General features: G+C 44.2%; 2 protein-coding genes across 2 annotated transcripts; one reads left to right on the top strand and one right to left on the bottom strand.

The window, feature by feature from the left end:
- Nucleotides 1-10: 10 nt before the first annotated feature.
- si:ch211-168f7.5 (ataxin-2 homolog) lies at nucleotides 11-12698 on the bottom strand. Its single transcript, XM_051419519.1, has 4 exons — nucleotides 11689-12698; nucleotides 4803-5022; nucleotides 3720-4004; nucleotides 11-3557 (listed from the first exon to the last, which is right to left on the bottom strand). Exons 1-4 carry the CDS (start codon nucleotides 11953-11955, stop codon nucleotides 1030-1032), a joined length of 3300 nt encoding a protein of 1099 aa, XP_051275479.1. The 5' UTR covers nucleotides 11956-12698; the 3' UTR covers nucleotides 11-1029.
- A 322-nt stretch (nucleotides 12699-13020) lies between these two features.
- map1lc3cl (microtubule-associated protein 1 light chain 3 gamma, like) lies at nucleotides 13021-17643 on the top strand. Its single transcript, XM_051420941.1, has 8 exons — nucleotides 13021-13039; nucleotides 13156-13211; nucleotides 13382-13488; nucleotides 13642-13791; nucleotides 16019-16179; nucleotides 16266-16321; nucleotides 16475-16581; nucleotides 16735-17643. The coding sequence occupies exons 1-8, from the start codon at nucleotides 13021-13023 to the stop codon at nucleotides 16922-16924; spliced, it is 846 nt and encodes a 281-aa protein (XP_051276901.1). The 3' UTR covers nucleotides 16925-17643.
- The last annotated feature ends 1348 nt before the right edge of the window (nucleotides 17644-18991 follow it).

Raw genomic sequence — 18991 nt, 5'->3', positions numbered from 1 at the left:
GCACAGTACACATAGTCATAAGTTTATTTTATTAATAGTAAGCCATGAGAAGCCACATTTTGTCTCAAATAACGCATCAATATTTTAATCATTCAATATTTATTTGAAAATCCTGAGCACAATATCAAGTTAAAGAGTATTTGCTTAGTTTTGGTCATTATCTGGCCAATATGATTGTACTTCAGAGGCAATATTACCCATAAACAAAGAGGAATATCACATTCTCACAATAGCTATAATCACTGAACAAGTCACAGAGCAGCATGCAGAAGGCGGGTGTACATACACATTCATACTCATGGTTACAGGAGAATTCAACCAATATGTAATGAAGCTGCTTATAGCCAATATTATGAGTTCATAGTCAGTATCTTCAAATCAGGATACTTTTCAACCACAAAAAGATCCCAGAATAGTTTTCCTGTTGAAATGTCAAATACTTTGAGCATTCACACTATGAAAAACTCCACGCTAAAGTTTTTAAAAGGTTTGTAGTTCGTTGCAGCTCCTAAAAGCAAATATTCACCCTTAAATAAAGTCGTCACCTGTTTTCTTCACTGACATTTGTCTGTGGGCCATCCTACATCCTACAGCTTAGTACTATAGGGTGCACAATATACATTAACACATTGTCAGTGAGGAAACACTTGGCTGCAAAGCTCACTGATTATGCTGCAGAACCTGTTTGGAGAAATTTGACATTTAATAGTTTGTTGGAGGGATATAAAAGGTGTCTAAGTCTTTAAAAATGTCCAAAAACATTACTAGATTGAATTATATAAGCCAAAAATGAAAGGTTTTACAAGCTTCATGTGCCTGAAAGTAACTTCCATCCTAATGATGGTAGATGAAAAGACCAGCAGATATATTTTATCTCTATTATAAAAACCAGTGTATCAATCACATCTTTGAAGCTTGAAATTTAAAACTAATGGCACTTTCTTTTACCATTATACCAACCATCAGTGATGTTCTGAACGTAACACATGGAAGATGCATTTACTGTGATGTTCGTTTACTGTACAAATGTCACTTCTTGGATGGCTTCCGTTTGAGACTCAGGGACCTCATGGAGCCAAACACTCTCCTCCCCAAGTCCCTCAGGGATCGCGAGCGCTGGAGGGGCATCCGTGGTGGAGGGGACGGAGAAAAGGAAGGGGAGGAGAGAGGGGAGAGGGAATGGCAGCTGCCTTCCAGGCTTTGAGAACGAGAGAGGTTGAAGAGGCTAGCGGTGGAGGACAGGCGTTTGTCTTCCTCCTTTGCTCTCAGCAGTCTGACCCCTTCCTCTTTGCTGATGTACATGCCACCTTGACCCACGTCTAATGAGGAGACCCAGTGTGCCCGCTTCGAGTGCTCTTCGCTGTGGTTACGAGGCACCAGTAAGCCTTGGGACTCACTCCTGAACAAAGCCCTTCTGGAGAGCTTGAGGCTGGAGCTGCGTCTCTCACCTTCTTCCTTCCCCTTCTTCTTTGAGAAGATGGGGGAGTTCTCTACCTTTGGCCTCTTGTCGTTGCTGCTGGATGAAGCTTTCCACCTTCGATGCTCCCTCCTCCAGCTTCCAATGCTGTTCCTCCTCCAACCGTAGCCATACTCAGCTCGGTCCATCTCCTCCCTCTCGCTTTCAGACTCTTTGCCCCAAAGGCGTCCCTCAAAGCCCCTCCAGAGTTTGTTGGAGGTCTTCCTGGGTGTCTTGGCTGCTGATCGCTCCTGTTCCTCACTCCACACGGAGCTATAGTCCTCTCTCTTGGCATAGCTGCTTACTGTGGCTGCCCTGATCAACTTGTGTGAGGCATGCTTTCCTCTGTAAAGCCCCTCCCCCTCTGCCCTCTTCCACCCACCGCTACCCCCACTTCCTCCCCCACTTTGCCGTAGTGATCCACCCCTTGGTTGGATACCGCCATGCTCCAAAGGAGAGCTCCTCGAACTGGTGCGTGGCAGAGAGCACTGGAAGGGTGCATCCCGTCGAAAAACAGAGAGTGGGGTGGCACCCAGAGGGGACGGCTGCAGAGGCCGGGGAGGGGAGCGGCCCCGGGGGTTGGGCCGGGAGGCAGGGGACGAGGCTGTGGAAGAGGGAAGGTCAGATGGGGAAGGGATCTGCTGGTAGTGGCAGTGTGAGGAGTAGTGGGGAGAGGGAATATGGATGGACTGATAAGGGTGTATGGGGCTGCTGGAGTGTGAGAGAGGAGGGGTAAGGCTGCACTGAGACTGTGGAGAATGGGTGACACTTAGAGACAGCTGTATCGGTCTCTGGGGATTCAGGTCAGTCAGTCTAGTATAGTCATGTGACTGATCAGGCGGGGCTGTCAGGTGAGTTTTACTGTGACCCCTCACCTCTCCTGCAGTATCGGTTTGGAAACAGTCAATGTCCAGCTCCACACCTTGTTCCATAAGTCCGACCACAACAGCCTTAGAGAGGCCAGAGAGGCGAGAGATCTCCCCCACCATGGGGGAGTCTTCGCTTATTTTGGGACTGGAGCTGGACTCTTGGATCAGGCTGCTGCGCTGAGATCCAGGAGCTGATCCAGAGCTTGAACCAACCACTGATGGTCCAGTCTCAGTTGGAGCACCACTGCTCCAGTCTAATGAGCGACAGAAAGCAGATGAACCAAATCCAGAACTGGGTCCAGGCCCTGAGGTGACCTCCAGGGAACTGCGGTGGCTCAGGCTGCTGGGACATGTTGAAATGCGAGGGCGAGTTCTAAGTGCTGGAGTGGGCGCAGCAGAGGAGAGCGATGTAGCAGAAGCTGTGGAAGCTGGAGCAAAGTCGCTCCTCAAAGCTCCACAACTGCCATTTTTGGGATTGTCCACCAGTCCCCGGCTAGAATTTAAACCAGGAGTCAGGTTCAGGTTCAGGTTGAGATGCAGATTTATGTTCAAGTCCTCTCCAGTTGCTGAAGGAAGGTTTCCCAGGTTGATTGAATTCCTAGTGGCTTTTTTCCCGGTAGTGCTGAGACTGACTCTGGCAGAGTTTCCCAGGAGTGACTTGCAGGGAGTGACACTGAGTGTACTGCGGCTCTCAAAGGCAGAAAGGGACTGGGTGGAACCGTGACTTTTGCCTGGGGTACAAAGGCCTCTGTGTGTGACTGGACCAAAGGTTGCAGCTGAAGTGAGATCGGAGGTGGAGGAGGTTACCCGACTGTGGTACTGTCGAGCCAGTCGAGAGATGTACTGCTCCAGCTGGGTGAAGGAAGTCAGGGCAGGTTGCTGGTGCGTCTGGAGAGGCAGAGTTAGATCAGCGTTGGACTCTTGCGGTTCATCTAGTTGGGGTCCCTCGAGGCTTGGAGATACTGATTGCTCCTGGCTCGGGGAGGTGAAGAGGGGGCTCTGGAGGGCGACGGCGTGCAGCGGGCTGGGGTAGGGGTACACCTCTTTGGTCCGACGGGACACCAGGTCTGTGCAGTAGCGAGGGTCCAGCTGGGGTTTTGGATGGAGGGAGGAGGCGGAGGAAGAGGAGGTGGAGTCAAGAAGTGGGAGGAGAGAAGAAATCAGGGAGTCACCGAGTCCTGAGCAGAGGTCAGACAGAAAACTCAGACCAGTCGCTTCAAGGTCACTTTGGACTGTAAGAGATAAAAAAAAAAGAGATAAGATTATATTATCATTCCATAAATATTTATTTATTCATCTCCACTGCTGTTTATAGCCAGAGCAGTGCTTGAACCAATTTCAGCTGCAAATTCACATTGACATGGAGGGATTAAGTACTGTCTGAGCCAGCTCACCTGAAACTGGTGTCCCTTCTGTTAGTTCAGCATCTTCCTGGCTGCTCTGCAGTGCACGCTGATGTTGCTGTTGCTGCTGTTGTTGCTGTTGTTGCTGTTGCTGCTGCTGCTGTTGCTGCTGCACTGCACCTTCTGACCACAGGATGTCAGTGTTGTCAGTAGATGGAGGAACCTGCTCCCACAGCTTCAGGGGTCTAGCTGGTGGCCCTGATCCTCCCTGAGCAGCATCACTGGACACAGAGTAGCAAGAGTCCGACAGAGAGCTCCCGCTCACTGAATAGAAACCTTGAAGAGAGAGGGAAACAAGTTCACTATGTATGTGCCTCTAATGTTATTTTTTAATATTTTTTAATAATACTCAGAGGCACTAATGATATCGGAGTCCTGACCTCTCTGGTTTTGCTGTAATATATTACCCATTATATTATTATATGTGTTATAATCAATTCTCTAGAGTAGGGATTGTTCTTATTCCCACTCCTGTTTTGTGTGTTGCCGACTTGTTGCTTTTCTTTTTATTCCTTTGTGGACTGCTCACAATATGTCACTGCTCGTTATGTAAAAAACATCACACCACATTCAACAATTTTATTCACATGAATGTCACACTGTTGCCACTTGCTGTTCCATGTACTCTTTGTCTGGTACGTCTTTGCTGATGAAGGATGTCATGTTTTCCAGTTTTTAGGTTTGAATTCAGATTCAGATTTCAGATTCTTCAACAGGAAAGTAAAGACGTATAAAATAAAGGCGTGCATGAGTGCATAGCAGGGAGAGGAATGTCTAAGTTGGGTGTAGAGACACAGAGACCACAGTTACAAAGAGAGTGGATAAGAGTTAGGCAACAAAGGCTGAAAAGTTGACAGAGAGAGAAGTCAGAGAGTCAGTGCCTAGTCACACAGTGCAAGCAAACAGAAGTAAAAAGAGTGTGGTTAATGTTTAATGGGACTTCTCTTACACAAGGTGAGCTGTACTTATATCAGAAGGTGTCAAACTGTGTTGGTCATTGTCCAGGGTAGCGCAATGGACCAAGTACTGTTGACCACTGCACACAAGTGCTTAGGGGTGTGTGTGTGTGTTTACCTGAACTAGGTCTGGAGTCACAGTCCAGATGGACCGTACCACTGGGGTCCGGTGTTGGTGGCGAGAGCAGGTCAGACGGGGCGTCCCAGGACAGAGTAGACCATCGTGAATTACTCCCCCTGCCAGATGAGGAGTGGACCGTCCCATCCACTGAATTACTGCCACAGTCCTCTGGGCTGCTCTGACAAGGCAATACCACTGCGTCTGAGGGAGACAGAGCCTGAGAAAAACCAAACATGTGACAAGTTAGACTTGAGCAATATTGATAAAATCAAATATTACAGTATCTTTGACCAAAATATTTAAATTATGTGACTTTGACTACATGCATATTCAACAGAATTGTTCATCTCCCAATCAACTATGTAATATAAAATCAAGAGTTGGATTAGCTGACATTATTTTCCTGTATCTATCACAACATGGACAACCTATGCAAAATCACGTATTAAATATTAAAATGTATGTTCACTGCAACAAATTATGTTCCACTGTTTGACAGTTTTCTCCGAGTCATTACATGCATGATCATATCATCACACTAGGATTAATAAAGGATAATATTGAATTATTATCCAGTTTTGAGTGTTTTGTCTCCAGTCATATTCTACAGTCTTTCTAAGAGTGCCATTATTGACAGCAGATGATCAAGGTAGCCAGTATTGTGGGTAATGTGCCTCCTAAATATCGATGGAGGTAGTGCCAGACAATATTAAATCATTATAATCATAACCATAAATATACTTTCTGATGGAAAATGTATGCAAAAACCCCATATAAAAGTCTTTAAAGCCATACACCAGGAGTGAGTGGATGGCCGGAGAAAGACTGAGGAGACCATCTTTGAACAGTGGCAGTGGTTACCCTCCCCCCCATATACAACTACCTCTTATATTGTAACCAAAATTACATACTTAAGTAACGTGATGACAAGCTAAACCATCACCATGACAACAACTGAGCAATTCCTTCTGCTCAGGACACAAAGAAAAAGAAACCTTAGCGTGATAGTCTTTGGTCAAAGTGCTGTTTCCAAAGTCAGAAATTAACACATACTGCATAATGTTCGAAACAATGTACTGTGTTTCACTCTGTAAAACAGAAAGATTCCCCATTTTATTGCTTTGCATGTCATGTATTGAGTGAGATCTTTTACTTAAGTAAAAGTACCAATACAACAATACAAAAATATTCAATTACAAAAAAGTCTTTAAGTACATAAGTATTACTGGCTAAACTTGTTCTGTAGACAGATGTCCTCTGTGAGTGATATATTATTGTATATTACATTATCAGATTATTAATAGTGATGCAAGTTATTTAAATGAAACTATGTACAGAGGGGAAATGTCACTAACTAACAACTGAAACACAACAAGAGGCCCCAACCACACACTGCTTTATTGTAAAGCATCATAAGACAGACAGGTTGCGAACCACTGATTTAACTCTTTAATTCTAATTTAATTTAGTTTTTAAATGTAGAAAATCAGAAAAAGTGGAGTAAAAAGTACGACACATCCCTCCGAAATGTGGTGGAGAAGATGTATAAAGTAACATCAAATGGAAATACTTCAAAATGGGGCTATACAGCACTTGGATAAACTTATTGAATTACTTTCCACCACTGCTTTAAACACACAACTCCTTGGTACTTCATGTCTTTGTCAGCGTAGAGACACAGTTAGAGCCGTGTGAAAAGACCTGTGGGCTTATACGTCCATAATATCATTTACCAGAAACACGCTCCGATGACGTCACACCGCTTACCGGAACAGCCAGGAATGAGGCCCTGCACACACCGACAACAATAACAAACGCCCCGTCAAGTTAGCAAAGTGCCTACATTTCCTAGATTAGTAAGGGCTTGGTAGAGTAACCCCCCTCCTCCAATTATCCTTCAAATCCCCTACCCACCCCTCCAGGAGAGCAGCCAAGAGGAGCCCCTGCCTTAGACTGATCGAGCCCAGACAACAGAGACACTGTGAGTGGCACTGATCAATCCTCTTGTTACTGAGGAAACAATACAGGTAGTGACTCAGTGCCGGGGCAACAGAAGGGAGGAGAGGGGGGGTTCAGAAGATAATGGGAGAAGACAGATGACGTAACAAAGACCAGCCTGAGCAGCAGAAGGGAAGGGGGGGGATGGACTGAGGAGAAAGGAGGGAAGGAAGGAGAAGAAATGAGAGAAAGAGTTACAGACTTTGACTTGTCTTGGGCTTATCTCCTCGCTTCCTCTGTGAGATCAGGAGCTGCGACTCACTCCTGTCCCCTGTTTTCTTTTTCTCTTTTTTTTTCCAGTGAATCTAAAGTGAGTCGTGAGTGGGTGACCAAAAAAAAAAAAAAAAGAAGAAACAGAGTGAGTGAGAGGGACAGAAAAAGAGACAGAGACTGAGAAATAAGAGAGTGAGTCACTGAGTGAGTGAAGGCGGTGGAGGGAGGGTGAGGCGGGGAGGACAGGGGGGGCGAGTGGTTGCCGGGTGAGAGAGAAGGGCATCTTGAAGGACCCCCCCCACCACCACCACCACCGACAAATAATCCCCCCTCCACACTTCTATAACATCCTTCGAGCCAGCCGCCCCGTACTCACCATAGCTACAGCTGCTCGCTCTCTAACTCTCACTCGCCTCTCCTCCCACACAGAACCACAACAGCACAACGGGCCTGGCGAAAGATTTAACTCATACTCAGCCTGAACACACAAAATCCGGTCTGGCTGTGACTCTCGCTCGCCTGTATGTTCTGTTGACTGTTCTGCCACACAATCCCACTCACTGCAAATGCACTTCTGCATTTGTAAAAGGCCTCAACTTAAGTTTTCCAATCTCTGATTCTGTCTATTTAAAAGGACCCCCATCTTTTACACAAACCTCTAGTCCTCCATATTATCCCCCAACAGCATAATGCATTGCACATAACAGGGTATAATGTTACACACAGACCAGTGCATGATCAAATCATAGGAGGCTGACAGACAAGTGGGTGGGGGTCAGCTCAGAGCTCTGTAATATGATATTCCCTTCATGAGAGGGAGCAGTACAGCCCCTATGGAACAATATGAAGGCAATGTATGGGTCGATTGGATGATAATGCCACAGTGATCGCAGCTGCACAAGCAACACACCTCCTCTTAATAAGTGCATTATGTCATTACAGCGAGACAAATTGCAGCGGTTGCCATGTTGAGGCAGAATAATTTGGTCAAACAGTGTAGGCCGGAGCGAGTGTTTGGTGAGGAGTACTTGCTTGTTCTGCACGGCGCAGTATTTATTGTTTCATGCATTATTAATGTGGTATTGAAATTTAAAGACAGCCCACGCTGTGCATCTTCATCTTCAGTGATGCGCTCCAGCCTTTCTGAAACGTTCAGGTGAATCTTTCATTGCGTTTAAAAGTATCAATGTTACAGACTTCTAGCTGAGCTCAGAAGGATCCCGAGGCAAAGAACCAGACAAAAGCTGTCTCACTCCACAAGTCAGAGTAATGGCTCTCCATGTAAGATGATGCTTTCCAATACTACACCTAATTTCAAGGCTGCCTTCAGTAAGAGCGTGCACAGCATTGCAGATGGTGTAGAGACGCATACACACACTGTATATAATTCATCTGATGATTATATTCTCAAATAATTTAGTCATCTGGTCTATAAAAGGTAAGTAAACTGATAAAAGCCCATCACAGTTTCCTAAAGACCAGGATAATGTCATCAAATGCTTTGTTTTGTTTGAGAAACAGCTCAGAACCCAAAGATATTCAGTTAATATTCTGTTGAGACAAGAAACTACTTTAACTTTGTTTGAAGCTGAAACTAAATAAAAATAGTTGCTGATGAATTCGACTGATCGTAGCGGCTCTACTTTATATGTGAAGTGAGGGAAGCTCTGCAGCATAATCCTTACTTCTCCCACCCCCCGTCCTCTATGTGCTTTCTTCAGCCAGGAGAAATGTTATTTTTGAACACTGTAGGGCAAAAGTGGCAACAATCGACACACATTCTGAAGGCAAGAAGAGTTGCAGAAAAGTGTGAAGAGACTAATGCGTTACATACTGAGAACTCAAAGTTTTCTCTAGTTTATACAATACATGCAGAATAATAAATCAAAGCTGGCTCTATTTGCATGCCCAGAACTGAATTATTTATGCTATTGAAACATATTTATGCAAATTAAATGTGTTTTCTTACCACAAACAGTATTGAAAAGAGGCGTTGTTTTAGATTTTTCAAAAAGCCTGCATGCTTCACAAACTACATTGCACATGGTTGAAAAGATGAAGAGTCATTTTAAATTACATTGTTCCCATCACAGATGACACCATACAGCCATGATAATCCCAACCTGTGCCAAATATGGATTTGCACAATGATAACTTCTGCAATCCCTCTGCTATTAAAGAGGTGAATCACATTTCAAGAGTTTAATTTAAAAAAAAAAAACTACAGAGCTTGTGTTAAAGTAGAGCGCATTATGCTGTGAGTCACGTAATCCTCAGCTTACAAACAGTGATATTTTTTATAAGCAGAACAACCTGCATTTTTCAGAGCAGTAATAATGAATTTCAGATAAAACGAATTTAATGTGTTTGGGGCTGAAACCTTTACAGTGAGAATAACTGTTCCACCTTTATAGTAGTGAATAAACAACTCTCCCCTCATTGTTCTCTCTCCAGCTGCAGCAGTAATATGGCCACTTTTGCAACAACAAGAACAACAATTTGTCTCTATTTATGCAAATGTTGTGTGTGTGTGTTGGTGGAGGCCGACCCGGGCAGAGGGCAGCGTGCCAGGCTGCTCCACTACACCGGCAGCTCCCTTCAGAGGTGAGAATGAGCAATGCTGCTCGGCCTCTCCACAGGATATCTCATCACCACAGGGGGAAAAATACAGAGGAGATGTTGGTAGGTGGGCGGTGAGGAAGGCAGCACATTGTGAGCCACACTTCCATACAGATGCCCTCCCTCAGATGGGACTGCAATGTCTGTCCCTGCACTGGTTAAAAACAGATTTCATTTTTTAGAGTTGTTTTCCTCCCCTTCAGTGCAGTCTATAAGGGATTCGATCTAATATGATTTTGACAAATAAATACACCGTTGAGCGAAAGGCGACCTCAGCTGTGGCCTGATTTAAACAGAACATGTATTAATGTGCTGCAGGCTGCTGACTAACACGGCTCATTAGTATCAGGAACACAATCACAGTGTAATAACACTCTGTCCAAAGTGACCGGGGATAAAGTATCTGTTACTTTCTCAGAATAACAATAAAAAGCAGCCAAGGATGACCCTGTTTAATATCTGAGGTAGAAAAAAAAGCTCCTCAGCACCGGCAGACACTGAACACAGCACGAACCTGTCATGTCACTGGTTGGTTCAAAGCTGGAAATGATCTTGAGATAATCCACGACAGACAAAATAACACGCACGTCACTGCACACTCTGTGCAAAACGGTTTAGGTTTAGGCCCACAAAAGAAGTCAGTCATGTATCTTTTTTTTATGTTTTGGTCTTAAAGAGCAAATTTCACTGCTGGAAAGAGGATGGTTTTATTAAAAAGGGCTGTTTATGTGGTGGGAAAGTGCAATTATTGTTGAAATTGGCACCCTATGATGAAAATAAAATGGTCATAGGACATGAAACAAAGGCTGTGGTGTTACCCAAAGCTGAAAGCAACCATTATTTTTGAAAATAATCCTTTCTGAACCAGTCCAAAACCAAAATATTTTGGTTTATAATAGAGTTTATCATCATAAAGGACACACATAATCTGCAAACCGTCACATTTAAGAGGTTGTAACTAGGATTTGTCTGGTAATCTTGCTTGAAAATTGACTTAAATGCTTAATTTCCTTTTCCAACTAGTTGCTGATTATGTTTCTGACAAATTTTTCAGCTCTAGTCATCCCAGCTGCTCTTCAGATTCCAATGCCCGTTTTATATTGATTAATTTATACATCTCCCATTTCTAACCATAGAACCCTGCTGGGTGCACTCACTGTCACTTTTATCCTCTCCTTTTCAATAGATTCACGGGTTCAAATTCAGTTCACCTTCAGGAATAATGGACCAGATCACCTGCAGCCTTCGTGTCCAGGCCTCAGGATGGGGACCTGTTCACATCCTGTCCTCCTGTATTACATGTCAACCCACATTCCCCACATTCCCATCACAAAAAGACCTGCGTATGCATTTCAGGACAAGGTTGGGAAATGGGTTACTTTATATGTGGGTGTGTTAGAAGAGATCACCACATCCTAACCTTTCTGTCACATTACCCTGGAGCATTTGACAATAAAAGATCAAAACTGCACTTTTGGCTCGTCAAGATGACGGACAGTGATGGAGTCTACCTTCATATTGTGATCATAGTGATTTGAATGCAAACTGGGTGCCAAAGTGACCTTTACAGCTGATGAGCTTACCGACCAGAGCCAAGAAATGCAGCAGTGCCTGGCTGATGGCTTGTGTGTTAATACCTCCACCTGATTTTAGCGCCTGTATCCCAACACACATCCTCCCTTTCTAACCTTGAGGCAGGGCACAGAGCCAGCCAGACAGGAGCTGGTCCTGGAACCCCGACCTCAATGACATTTGGTCCATGTGATGGTCACACACACACACACACACACACACACACACACACACACACACACACACACACACACACACTGCTGCTGTGTAAAATGATCAGGCTGCATGCTTGGATGGTCTCTGGCACCGGTTGGGTGTTCAGGTCTCGGCACGGCCATGCGCCGCCAGGCAGTGATAAAATCTGTCTACTGAGCCGCAGAGGGACCGGCTTGTTGGCGGATCACCATCATCCCCGCATCCATATTTAATAATCCCGTCATGTAGAGATCCGGGCTAAGAGCTGGCAGACGCACTGACTGACCTGTTGCCTGCGGGATGTCGCAGAGCCACGCTCGGCATCCGAGGCGGCGTTCTCCAGGGTCCCGCTCCCCTCCTCCGCCGCCCGCGGCTCGTCGTCGGCGTCTGCGTCGGCTCGGACCTCCAGAGCGGCGTCCACCATCTCCAGGTGTTTGCACCTGAGCACCTCCAGCTCCAGCACCCCGGCCAGCGTCGCTTTGAGGCGCTCCCCGATGCGGACGCGCTCGGTGCCCGACCAGAGCGAGTTCACGCAGCCACGGCGGCCGGCCATCCTCGTCGGGGCGGGCGGAACCGGGGGCGCACCGCTGACCACCGCTCGGTTACCGTGCAATGGATGAGAGGAATGAAACCGACTAAGGTCCCGCTCCAGGTAGAGCAACACGGGTCCGGACGAGCGAAAGCAACATAGCAGCCGCTTGAATTAACGCAATAAGGAAAATAAAACCCTCACCATCTCTAACGTGCCATGCAGCCCACAGCCTCAGCCCCGCTCACTGGCACAAGACTAGAATTAATGAAGCCACCGGTACAATGAGGGAACATCAACGAGCCTTGTCTCATATTAATCCAGGCTTAATTTCCTGTTGACACCGTCCTGGTTTTTTTTTTTTTTTTTTTTTTTCTAATGTCACTCATAAGCCTACTGGTCCGGTGGAGTTACCATGGCTCTGCGCTCCGTACGCTGCGTCCCCAATGAGACAATGCAACAGACGGGCAGAGGCTGATAACGTTACATGTGGGAGCAGGCAGCGGGGAGGAGGAGGAGCCACTGCACCAGGGCTGCTCACGGATTGGTCGGGGAAGTTATTCGAATGGACGCGTGGAAAAAAAAAGATCCCCCTCTTGCATTGTCAGGGGACAAAATACTCACATTCCCACAGTGTTCCCATAGAGGAAGTGTGGATATACAGTGACCTCATCGTGCTCTGTACTACCACCAGTGGTATCAGTGGAGGCTATAGCAGACTTTGCCCCAAGGGCCCCAGAAACACACACTTTTGTTAGGGAATAGAGCTTTTTTTTTACCCACAATGGTGAGAAAACTACAGGTGTACATAATAATATTAAGAATGGCCGAATTCCATTTAGCTGCCTCAGTTTCAGGGTCCTAGTGCTGGCTCACTCATTGGACGCCTATAATAGGCACAAATACAATATGATTATGTTGAGCTGTATTTAACCATAGACTGGTGTCAGACTTGTATTATTTTAGTTTATGTTGTGTTTAAATGGTGCATGATCCCAAACAAGGTCGTGTTTAATCAAATTATCTTAAACTAACTGACACACTTTGGTTTCTGGGTCTAGACTTTAGACTTTAATGATAACTTGGGGAATGCAGGTTTTGGCGGGCAGTGGGTCAACAGTGGCCCCTCTGAATGAGATTCAGATTCTTCTTAAACTAATGGAACATCTATAACAATGTGTGGATGCTGGTTTTTATAAAACTGTGTATTACATCTCTTTTCAGAAACAAGAAAAGATGAAGTGTGCAGCATTCGGTCTAAATTCCCCAACAAATTACCTGTGAGTTGCTTTTCCATTCTGGTATTTCACAAATACAGTTTAATCACCAGTTTTACACTTTATATTCTGTGTGTGTGTGTGTGTGTGTGTGTGTGTGTGTGTGTGTGTGTGTGTGTGTGTGTGTGTGGTGGCACTATACCAGCTGACCTCAGGTGTGTCTCTGTGTTCAGGTGATTGTTGAACGTTACATCCGTGAACAGACTCTTCCCCTGTTGGACAAATCTAAGTTCCTGGTTCCCTTTGAGCTCACGTTGGGTCAGTTCCTGTGCCTGCTCAGGTAAACCATGTGTGACTCTGTGTGACTGTGGAGACTCAAAAACAAGCTTTATTCTGCTCAACGCAACCATCCCTTCTCTCCACTGTCTCCTCGAGCTGTCAGATTCACTGTTGTTGCATCCACCCTCTTCAACCATCTTTTTCTTTCTGCTAGGAATAAGATTGCATTGGACTCCACACAGGCTCTGTTCCTCCTGGTGGCAGAGAAGAGCATGTCCTGCATGTCCTCCAGCATGGGGGAGGTGTATTCTCGCCACAGAGACACCGACGGCTTCCTCTACATCACCTACGCCTCGCAGGAGATGTTCAGATTCTTCTTAAACTAATGATACATCTCATTATTATTAAATCTGTTGGATACTTCATCAAGGCTGTTTGTTATTGTGGATAAAAACTTTTCACAAATTGCCTTTATATTATTTTAAACATATATCCTACAAGAATGCAGTCTTCAATTTGAAAAAAAGCAGATTATTCAGGTTCTTTCAGCTTCACTCATTCACAGTGAAGCTGCTGGTAAAGTTTATGAGTGGTGTTGATAATGTATGTGTGTGCCTGACAGGTGCAGTGCACTTTGCTCTAGTGCCACCTTTCAACCAGCAGAGGGCGATCTTCACCCACATCAGAGCATCTGTGCCTGACTGTGTTTCTACCAAACTACAACCTGACAGTAGGACTTCCTTCAAGTTTTCCATATCTGAGTTAATCTATGTACATTCAGTAACATTCAGAAGACTAAATACAGTAGCAGTATAATGTTCAATAGCACCACAATATATACCCTCCTATAAAATGATCATACAGTTGAACCAACACCCCAGTTTTTGAACACTGTATGTTTCAGGAAGGTAGCTCGGTGTACCTAATAAACAGAGCACATATACTGTAACATGATACCTTCAGAAGACAAAACATTATGGATCTCTGAGCTGATCTCAACTCAAGGCCCACTCAAGCTTTTGACCACATCACATGATCCTTATCAGCATATAGAGTTTGTCCTTTTCCAAAAAAAAGGAGGTGAAAAAGGTGAAAGGAGTACTCAGATCATTTATTTAAGTAAAAGAAGCAATACCGCTGTGAAACTGTGGAAAAGGTGAAACTCCCTACAGCCAGTGTTTAGTTTGTCCATTCTGGGCTACTGTAGAAACCTGGCAGCCTCCACTGAAGAAGAGCCTCAGCGTCTGTAGATAAAAATGTCTCATTGGATAACAAATCACCAGGATTCTTAGTTTCATGTGATTATACACAAATGAAAACATACATATAAATATTATATTCCATTTCTGCCAACAGATCCTCTAAAATGTTACATAGTGGACCTTTAAACTGTCATAATTTATGTGTTGATCATATTTTGTATTATCATTCAGAATCTGCAAAATAACAGATGTTGTAGAGTAGAAAGAAAAACAATACAGCTACTAAATATACCTTAAATGTACTGTTGGTATAGTTCGACTCACCATAGCAGGAAAAGCACAGGCTTATTAATAACTTCTTTGTTCAGTTGTTGGGGATCGTGTATTTTGCTGTGGTGGAGCTCGCTGTTTGCATGTCCTTGTCACCTGCTTCATAGCCGTCACTCACAATATATTAAAGAGATGTAGGTCAACCAATTGTATCATTCCTTGTCAATTAATAACTAACATATTTTTGAGCTTCAAAGGTTCCTTTAAGTCAATAATATACTTCAGGGCACTTGAGAGGACCCATTGTCTGCTGTGATAAACAAAATGTCTTCAGTGTTTACTGGGTGGCGTTCTCTGGAGCTCAGTGTCACACAAATGTGTGAATAAGGAGTCAGTAAATAACAATAAATAGATCAGAAAACAATAAACTACATACATACTTACATTTGCTTCAGTTTGGAGACCCTGCACCTGAAATAAACCCTGTTTTTAAATCTCCACGTCACTGCTACTATTGATCGTGATCAATGAAACAGGAGTATAACATACGGGACATGATGAACAGCTGTAATGTGGCCAACAGGGCGATCGGACAGTGAGGCCAAAGGTCAGGAGTTAACTAAATGTTTATGTGGTCAAACTCAGAGCAATCAGACCTCATGATAAAGCTGGCACCGGGCAGGTTTGTGTGTTCCTGTATGTTCCTGTTTGTCTGAATCATTACTGTCATGTGTTGTTTATGTCCCTTCACATTGTGGGTTGCCCTCATTACACTCAGGGTTGTGCTCCACTGTGTGAATGTGTATGTGACAGCAGCACCAATATCACAAGTAGATGTGAGAATGCTCCATGAGATAAGCAGTATATGTGAATCTGGTTTGAACCACACACACACACACACACACACACACACACACGCACACACACACACACACACACACACACACACACACACACACACACACACACACGCACACACAGATGCACCCCTTCATCCACACACACTGCCCACCAGGACGTGGAGTGTGTCTTTGTTTGTCGGTGTCACATATTTCGACTCCTCCCGACTCTGCCTCCTATAAAACGGCAGCAGTCAGAGCAGCTCGTTGGGGTTTGCTGACTTCCACCCGAGGGGACTTCACCGTCAGCCTGGGCAAGACCGCCGCACCGCCTCCATCACAGCTGGTCTCTGCAAGCCACCCCAAGCAACAAACAAACAAACATGGCTCCTTTTGAGAAATCCATGGAGATGATGCCCTTCAAGCAAAGGAAATGCCTCGGTATGTCACGTCTTTTACTTGATTCTTTGCTATAACAATGTGTGGATGCTGGTTTTTATAAAACTGTGTATTACATCTCTTTTCAGAAACAAGAAAAGATGAAGTGTGCAGCATTCGGTCTAAATTCCCCAACAAATTACCTGTGAGTTGCTTTTCCATTCTGGTATTTCACAAATACAGTTTAATCACCAGTTTTACACTTTATATTCTGTGTGTGTGTGTGTGTGTGTGTGTGTGTGTGTGATGTGTGTGGTGGCACTATACCAGCTGACCTCAGGTGTGTCTCTGTGTTCAGGTGATTGTTGAACGTTACATCCGTGAACAGACTCTTCCCCTGTTGGACAAATCTAAGTTCCTGGTTCCCTTTGAGCTCACGTTGGGTCAGTTCCTGTGCCTGCTCAGGTAAACCATGTGTGACTCTGTGTGACTGTGGAGACTCAAAAACAAGCTTTATTCTGCTCAACGCAACCATCCCTTCTCTCCACTGTCTCCCCGAGCTGTCAGATTCACTGTTGTTGCATCCACCCTCTTCAACCATCTTTTTCTTTCTGCTAGGAATAAGATTGCATTGGACTCCACACAGGCTCTGTTCCTCCTGGTGGCAGAGAAGAGCATGTCCTGCATGTCCTCCAGCATGGGGGAGGTGTATTCTCGCCACAGAGACACCGACGGCTTCCTCTACATCACCTACGCCTCGCAGGAGATGTTCGGAGCACCTCAACCAGCAGCTAGACCGCCCTGCTGAGCCTGAAGCAGATAAAAATGAACTGGACCAATGGTGGTGACACCACACAACCAAACTGGAGGAAAAAAAGGAGAGACTGAGCCGAGCTGAGACTGTTTTTATCACGTCTTTTTTTAGCCCCAAACTGCATTATCAGCCTACCTCACGAACATTGCTAGACTTCCCTTTTCATGCTCTGCCACCTGACAAGACTCAACCTGACAATGTCTATGTTTTAGACTTTATATATATATATACATAGATTATATTATATTTAATTTAGGAAACAATCAAGAAGATGACAGACTCTGAGTGTTGTGATCCTTCTCTGCTACTCCAAAATCTTAAAGACAGTTTGAAAATGATGATATTGTTTGACTGTTAATGTCTTAACAGGTCAGAAATGTCCATATTCAGTTACCTCAGAGATGTAAATGTGATGTTCACAGTGCTGTAATGCCAGTTCAGTGTTAAACCACCACCTCCTCCTTCACGCTGCACAAACGGGGTCAATATCTCGCTGGTAATCAGACTCCAACTTAGCACTTATCTCCCCTTCCTCCTCTCCTTCCTTTGATAGATCGCCTCTTCATCCTCGTCTTCCCTTTTAAAATGTGAAACTGCGCTCTGGACTTTGAGGCACTCGCTGAAGATACAGATGTCAGTGATGCTAAAGCTGCTCTGATTTGTTCTGTATTCAGCTGTCTGTATTCAAAAGAAATAAATTCTTGTCCTTTTAATTGATTGACTCTGTGTAATATTTTGGGTAGACATATATAAAGCATGCCTTTGAAGCATATTAAATAGAAAGATTTAAATTTATATTATGCTTAAAAGTTACATGTTGTTTTGTTCCTACTTGCGTGTGTGGCTGCAGTTTTCTCTTGCTGCATGAAAAAATTGTATAATATAATATTTTTAGGTAACAGCTGTGTTTTCAAGTTGAACTCCAGATGTTTTGAGGTCACTGAATGGAGCTTGAACAGGTTAAGAACAGAGAAATATCAAACCATCAAAAATAGACATTGTTTCATAACATTTGACTGCTTTCTGAGTTGTTTATGAATCTACTACATTAAATATAGTAGAAGCCATGTGTGCGTCTACTCGTACACATACAGGTGCCTCATTCCTCACCTGCCTCTGAGAAGTGGCACTCCCTCCACACGACAGTGTTACAGTGTTATATAAACCCGACCCAGTTAACTATCTGCAGGGGTCAGTGTGTCAGAAGGCTGAAGGGAGTATTTTTAGACATGAAGGAGCAAATGTGACCCCGAAAACACCGAGACGGGGGGTTAGAGAAAGAGTCAGAGGAGTGACGGGAATACAGATGAAAAACAAAGAACAGGGCAAAGCTGAGCTCTGTCAACAGTGGAAGAAACGGAGGGAAGAGGGGGAAAAGAGAACATAGTGACGCCCTAACAGGGGAAGACAGGAAAAAGGAAACAGTGTATAGGAGAGATATACAGTGGGGGAGAGAGCCAGCTATCCAAACACACAGTGTACAGAAACACAGGGACGTACAGTCGTACCTCCTCTCACTTCACACCACTGTGTGCATTCCAGCAGCTCTCTGTCAATATATTATCATACCAGAACAAGAGGAACCCTGAAGCTTCTGAGAGCTGTAAGTTATCTGTTTTGACCACAAATGAGTCTCAGTTTCAAACTGCTCAACACAAAATGCTACACTTCTCCTTTTGGCCTCAAAATCTCTTGAATTATGTAACAAACACAGATCACGTAGTCTAGAATCTGACTTCAGTAAATCCTACTTTCCTAAAAGGTATTAATACTGGAAATAACATTACTTTTATATATTAAAATTTACAATTTACATTGGAGTAACAGACACACTAACCAAAACCGAAATTTAATTTATCTTTTAAATGTATGGCATGTGTAAGATGCTTCAGTTCAGACATAACATTACGGGAATCTATTTGGTAGCTGTAGCAGTGTTTCTAAACTATTTTATTTTATTGGAATATTAGAAAATGTTGTGTTTGTCAGGGCTTATATAAGTTTTGTGTCTGTTTTCTTTTTTATATTCCTAGATATGATATATTTATTGTTTATTATCAA

The sequence above is a fragment of the Dicentrarchus labrax genome, unplaced genomic scaffold (genome assembly GCF_905237075.1).
Source record: "Dicentrarchus labrax unplaced genomic scaffold, dlabrax2021, whole genome shotgun sequence".
Classification (NCBI taxonomy): Eukaryota; Metazoa; Chordata; class Actinopteri; family Moronidae; genus Dicentrarchus; species Dicentrarchus labrax.
The sequence above is the reverse complement of the archived record's forward strand: the minus strand, read 5'-3'. Positions and strand labels throughout refer to the sequence as shown.